General features: G+C 43.2%; 1 protein-coding gene across 1 annotated transcript; it reads right to left on the reverse strand.

Moving 5' to 3' along the window:
- Nucleotides 1-561: 561 nt before the first annotated feature.
- Nucleotides 562-5,459, reverse strand: APELA (apelin receptor early endogenous ligand). The gene is made up of 3 exons (XM_027635782.1): nucleotides 4,988-5,459; nucleotides 4,416-4,526; nucleotides 562-2,106 (listed from the first exon to the last, which is right to left on the reverse strand). The coding sequence occupies exons 1-2, from the start codon at nucleotides 5,061-5,063 to the stop codon at nucleotides 4,438-4,440; spliced, it is 165 nt and encodes a 54-aa protein (XP_027491583.1). The 5' UTR covers nucleotides 5,064-5,459; the 3' UTR covers nucleotides 562-2,106; nucleotides 4,416-4,437.
- Nucleotides 5,460-6,000: the final 541 nt, after the last annotated feature.

Here is a 6,000-nt window from a genome sequence, read left to right on the forward strand (position 1 = left end):
ATAGATTTTGAGAAGTGTACAAAGTTTATTTAAAATGAGATATTATTTGAGATGCATACTGTCTTTGTACAAAATATACAATCAACCAACCAGTTGATAAACATATCTATCAAAGATCACAATCAATGTCTTTTTCAAAGATTTTATGGTATCAGCATGTTTTAAAGAACAGACATTTAGAATAATTTTGCAGACTGACAACAGGCTTCCTCTGTGAAGGAACATGCATATATAGCTTCTTATTAGATACATTATGTTTTTCTTACAATTTTATCAAAGTTAATTGAATAATTATGGTTATATAAAATATCCAGTGCCACATTAGATCCATAAACTCATATATGACATAACTGTTAAACAGCTACTCTTTTCTTGCTTTCCCACACTCTTTACCTGTACTTCTAAACAGAGATAGCCATTGATACGGATGAAAGCCAAGTTAAATAAATAATTTTAAAAATATATTAAGCCTCTTTGGAAAACTGCTTTTTTTTCAAGACTCCAAAGGTTTACCTGCAGGACTGTTTGTTGGTATAGACAAGTTTGACCATCTTTTTATGATGGTTTTCCACAACTCTGGAATAGGGTGTGATGTTAATTTTTTTTTTCTGTATGCAGAGGAATTTGAAACTCCTGTTAAGTTCTGGGAGTATGAATTCAATTAAGTTTTCAAGTTCTTAGATATAAGGGATTACATATAGACATTGATTAGGAAGTTTCAACTAGCCAGTTTTCTTGATTGCTGTTCTTTCATTTAGTAGAAATTATGTGTTGCAAGAAGAAAATTTTAATACTGGATCACTGTCATGTTGATCTTTGCTCATCTTTATAAATTTTTTAAAAAATAATGACATTTCAAGTCTACTGCAATGACTTAAAAATCTAGATATGTTTTATTTTAAGGTTTGTTTTAGTTGTGCTAATGAAAGGGCTACTGCATTTTCTTTTATATGTAGGTATGTAATTTCTGCTGATATAAAAAGGAGATGTGAAACATGTATTTTTTAAGAACAAAACTCAAAAGCTAAATGTCTTGTCAACCTACAGTACTGAAAAGAACAGTCTGTTTTCTGTCTGAAATCTCTCATTCATTGTAGTGCCATGTTCAAATATCCCATTCATTTAAATTACAGGAATAGAGTACTACACAACACTTTGGTTGATCAAACAAAGGTTTCTTTTCAATGGTCTATTTTTATGCTCTATTTATAATACTGCAGTGGGTATTTTAGGAAGACTACTAAGCAAACAGTTCTGTAGTACTGTTTTAACTGTCTGGTTTGGCAGCCCAGTTTAAGAGAACAAATGATAGGCTTTGCAGTAACAGCTCATTAGACAGGAGGATGGGCTTGACCTTAAGGCCTGACTTAAGAGATCTGAGTTATCAGTTTTGCATGACCCTTGGCTAATCTCTTATCTCTGTATGCTTCAATTCTCTATCTACAGAATGAGGAATAATACTCTCTTTGCTTTCTTATATTGTAAACTCTCACTATGCTTACTCTATGTGAAGCCAGTAGGACCTGCTGACTTTGGTACTATTACAGTAACACATTCTATGTTATTGTTATGGTAATTCCATAAAGATGTAATGTTAGGTGCTAAAACACATATGTATATATTATTAATATATAAAACTATAAATCAAAAGTGGACACAGTTCTGTGCTGGAGTCTGACATTATTTCACCCTAAATACTGCCCTATATACAGGCTGAATTGAGTAGTTAACAGCACATCCAGTTTCATTCAGTCTGAACGTTACATACCATTATGAGTCTCCTTGGATGGATCCTTCCTTCTTAATGCCACTGGAACCCCAGCTCAGGTTTAAGTTTGATTTGGTCTTTAACTTTCACTAGTCATTAGGAGAGTCAAGGAATTTACATCGAATGATTCAACCCGGTAAGTTTCATGTACATCCTCCGTCACCACCCTTCCCCCACCCCTTCCAGGTCCAGCAGAATGTGACAGACAGGACTGCTGAAGATGGAACTGTGGGGGCTGCCAGGTCAGCTGTTGTCGATCTGGACTTTTGACTAATTTAAATTCTCTATCTGTTTAACTGTTGCTCCTTTAAAACACTGAAAAGCCCATTCTGAAATTGCTAGAGAAAAGAAAAAGGAGAGAAATAGTTATTAATAAGAGATTTGGTAGTCTACAGTAGTTTCATATGAAACAGAATATGTTATTTATGAAATACATGGGTGAAATTTGGAGTAATGTTTCTTAATTTGGAAATTTTATCTACAAGGTTTAAGGGAAAAAAAACCCACAACAAAAAAACCCCAAACCAAAACCAAGAAGGCTCCTAATATAAAATTTAATTTTTTCTCCTGTGTTTTGTTTATGTAACTGATAAAAAAAAATCAAGTCCAACCCTCTCCTCATTTTAAATGTTGTGAGAGGCTGCTATGCTCATTCTGAGTTTCCAACCACTAGTTGAAATTCACGCTTAAGGGTCCGTCCTGTTTGCATCTGCAAATAGTTTTATCCATATGTACAACTCCGCTGAGATCAATAAGATTACTCACATGAGTCAAGTTACCCAGGCATGTAAATATTTGCTGAATTAGGACTAAAAGTGGAAGGGAATGTAGGTGGTAAATCCTACTTAAGATAAAGGAGCTGAGCACCCATAATGATGACTCAAGAGACTTAGTTCAGGTGTCTGTTACCCCTTACTCCCTAGCCAAGCTTTATTGAGTTCTAAACAGCTTTGTAAAGCAGAAGCATCTTCAGCTAAATGTCTACAAAATGTCTTATGAATTAGTAAGTACACTGTTTTGCTTTGTTATTGACTTTCGTTACAAGAAATCAACTCCCCACAGAAAAGGAGATAACCCTGCAAATACCTTTTATCTTTATATTCTGTAGGGAAAGTAATTCCAGTGTAACTGCACATGTATAATGCAACTACTGCAGTCTCAAGCAAAATACATTCCTTATGTGCGGTTTCAGAACATATAAGAGAAAATGAAAATGCTTTCTACACAGACAATTTCCAGATATGGATGCTGAATCGGAGGAAAAGGGAGTTAAATTTACTTTTCTTAGGAGCTGAAGCAAATAATTCAGAATCTATTCAAGAAGTCTCTGAGCCTAAATTCCACTGTCCCTCTGTCCATTCAGTCTCTGCCTGCTGAGAGAATTGATCTGATTGCTTATCTTTTTAGGTTTCTGCTTAAACTGATGATGGACTCTCATTTAATCTGTCTCTTGTCTAAATGTAGCAGTGAGAAGACATGGCATTCAGTAGTGAAGCATCCTTATGGCATGTCCTCCTTTATACTTGCAGCTTATTTCTGCCACTTGGTATGCAAGCCCATCTGAGATTAAATTTAAAATATGTTCATCTTTTTTTCAACTTCACAAGCTTGCCAGTTTACCATCTCATATGCACATTCCACGTGATTATAGGCCAGCACTACAGAGTGGAATGGTACCTTTTGCACGGCTGTTTGGGGAGTGGTGTAGGCTCTTTTCACCAAGGCAGTTAATGCATTGACAAGGTCCTTGGTATAGGGTTGTTAAGTTTGACTTTGGTCTCCTTTTCACTGTTAACCACTTCCTAAATCAAAACATCTTGGTTCTACAGAGCGCAGATTCTGCCATCATTGACTTAGCATGCTGTCATGCCTGGGGGTACAACATTATTTTAATATGTAATGAGTTTAGAAGATGCAACTGACTACATGTTTTATTCATTCTTAAATTGCAAGAGCCCTGGTTTCCTTTTGATGCCACCCTATTTGCATATGCTACCTGTGTGCTTCTGCAGTCACTTAGTATTTGAATGTATATGCCCTCATCAGCTATAAAGCATTAATGTTTTGCACTTGTATAGCCTTTCATCCAAGGAGCTCAAAGTCTTTTGCTGACAATGATTAAGAATTACAATCCCCTTTGAAGTGGGTGAATGCTACTACCTTCATGTTACTGATGGGCAGAGTGAGGTGACTTCGCCCAGCATCCAACACGAAGGAAGTGTCAGTGCTTGAAGCCCCGGAGCATCCTCTGGAGCTGCCGCTTTGTCCAGCCCTTACACTAATTACACTCTTTGCCCCGCAGCTTTGCCAACAGCCTTGGAGGGCAGCGTTCGGCCCGTTTAGCGGACTCGGTTGTTGTTCACCCTGCCTCACGAAGGCATTTGCGCGGGGGGGCGGTGGCCTGGAAGGGGGACAATTCGGCGGCCGACGGGACCAGCGCACTGGCCCCAGGGCAACGACCGCCCCGCCGGGGCCGCTCCAAAACCCCGTTTTCAAACCAAACGAGGGAAGCCCGGATGCGATCACACCTGTGGCTTGGCTTGGTTCCTTCAGTGCCTCGTGCACTGTTCCGAATGGCAGGTGTGAGTTCGGAAAGGCGCTCACTGCGGGGAGCGCTCCCGGCCGCAGCCGGCACACGCGGATTTACCTGGGCAGGCTCGGGCGGGGGTTCAGGGGAAGGGCACCCTGGAGTGGAGCGGCATGCAGCGCCGGTGGGAGCAGCCGTGCCGGTGGAGCTTCCTGCGCAGGGCCAGGTTGGCTGCGGAGAGAAGGACGGAGGGAGGGAAGCACGGCGTGAGGGGCGGCGGCCGCCAGTGTGCCCCAGCAGTTGAGCCGCGGAAGCGGCCGGTGTTACCTTCCCCGGGACGGCAGCCCCGGCCCCGCCGCTCCGCTCACCGAGAGCTACCGCTGTCCGCCCACCCTGTGCCGCCGGTGCTTCCCGGTAGCAGGTCTACAACAGCTGCTTACCTTGGGTCCCTATTTATCCCAGCCCCCCTCACCCCCGAAGTTGCCAAACTCCTGAGATAACCTGAGGCATCCTCTCACGCTGCCGCTACACGTAGAGATGATGCGCACAGATCGATACGCTAGGCAGAAACTCGTCTCGCGAGTAGAAACTCGTGTTGGGCGCGATGAGAGAAAGACGGCGGAGATGCCCACGGCAGGCACGAACCCCACGCTCCCGTCCCACCACATCCATCACGCTGAGGCATCGCCTACCTGGCCGCTGTCCGTAGGCTGGGAGGAGGCTCGCCAGGAGCAAAAACACGGTCCAAAGGAGCAGTTGGAGTCTCATGTCTGCAGTCAGCGCGGAGGCGAGCTCAGAGGGTGTGCGTATGTGTATATAGGCGAGGAAATGTAGGAACAGCCGCCCGCGGGGCTGTAAGGGGCCAGCAGGGCGGCAGGAGCCCCTGCCCGCTCACATGCCAGTGACAAGCCGGGGAGCCAGAGCCAGCCGCCTTCACCAGCAGAGTTAATTATCAGGCAGGGGCAAGGTTCCTGGATGGCACTGCGGTCTGGGCCTTCCTCTCCTCTCTTCTCCTCTCCCTTCTCTCTCTCTTTTTTTTTTTTTCTGTCACTCCCCCTTATTTTCCATAAGCAAACAGCGCAGGAATGAAAAGCCCGTGTAAACAGCAGCTCCTGTCAATGCGTAAGGGCAAGGAGCCTCTCGAACAATGCGGCCGCTTCACTTTAAATTCAAGCCGGGCAGGAAAAAAACATATGTAAAACAAGCCTCGATGTTCCCTCCCCCATTTGCAACTGTTTAAACTTTACATTGCCCATATTGATCCCACATGCAGACAGCAATGGCAGGGGCAGGAAGTGTCCCCCCGACCTTTGTTTCCCCCTCTACCCCCGAAAGCGGGGGCAGGGAAACCCCCCCAAGCATGGCCTTCCTCGCAGCTCAAATGCTTTCTGTCTTCTCTAAACTAGCTGCGAAGTTGTGGCTATTCAAAGTGCAACTGACAGTAGTTAAGGCTAATGGGTGTCTTTTGTACCCTCCATTATTTTTAAAGGATCAGAATATTCAGGAATTAATTTGTGAGATTTTTTTACCACGTGGTAAAAAACAGATGTATCTGTTCCAGCAGTTTGAGGGGAGCAGTTTTGGATGGGACATTGGTTTGCATAACTCACCTGTACATTGCAGTGTGTTTGTTCTAGATCATGGTGAGAGCTCGCTTTAAAAAAACACGCTGAAAACAGGTGGTGCAGATACCCAAACCTGAAGA

The sequence above is a fragment of the Corapipo altera genome, unplaced genomic scaffold (genome assembly GCF_003945725.1).
Source record: "Corapipo altera isolate COAL_440 unplaced genomic scaffold, ASM394572v1 22b, whole genome shotgun sequence".
Lineage (NCBI taxonomy): Eukaryota > Metazoa > Chordata > Aves > Passeriformes > Pipridae > Corapipo > Corapipo altera.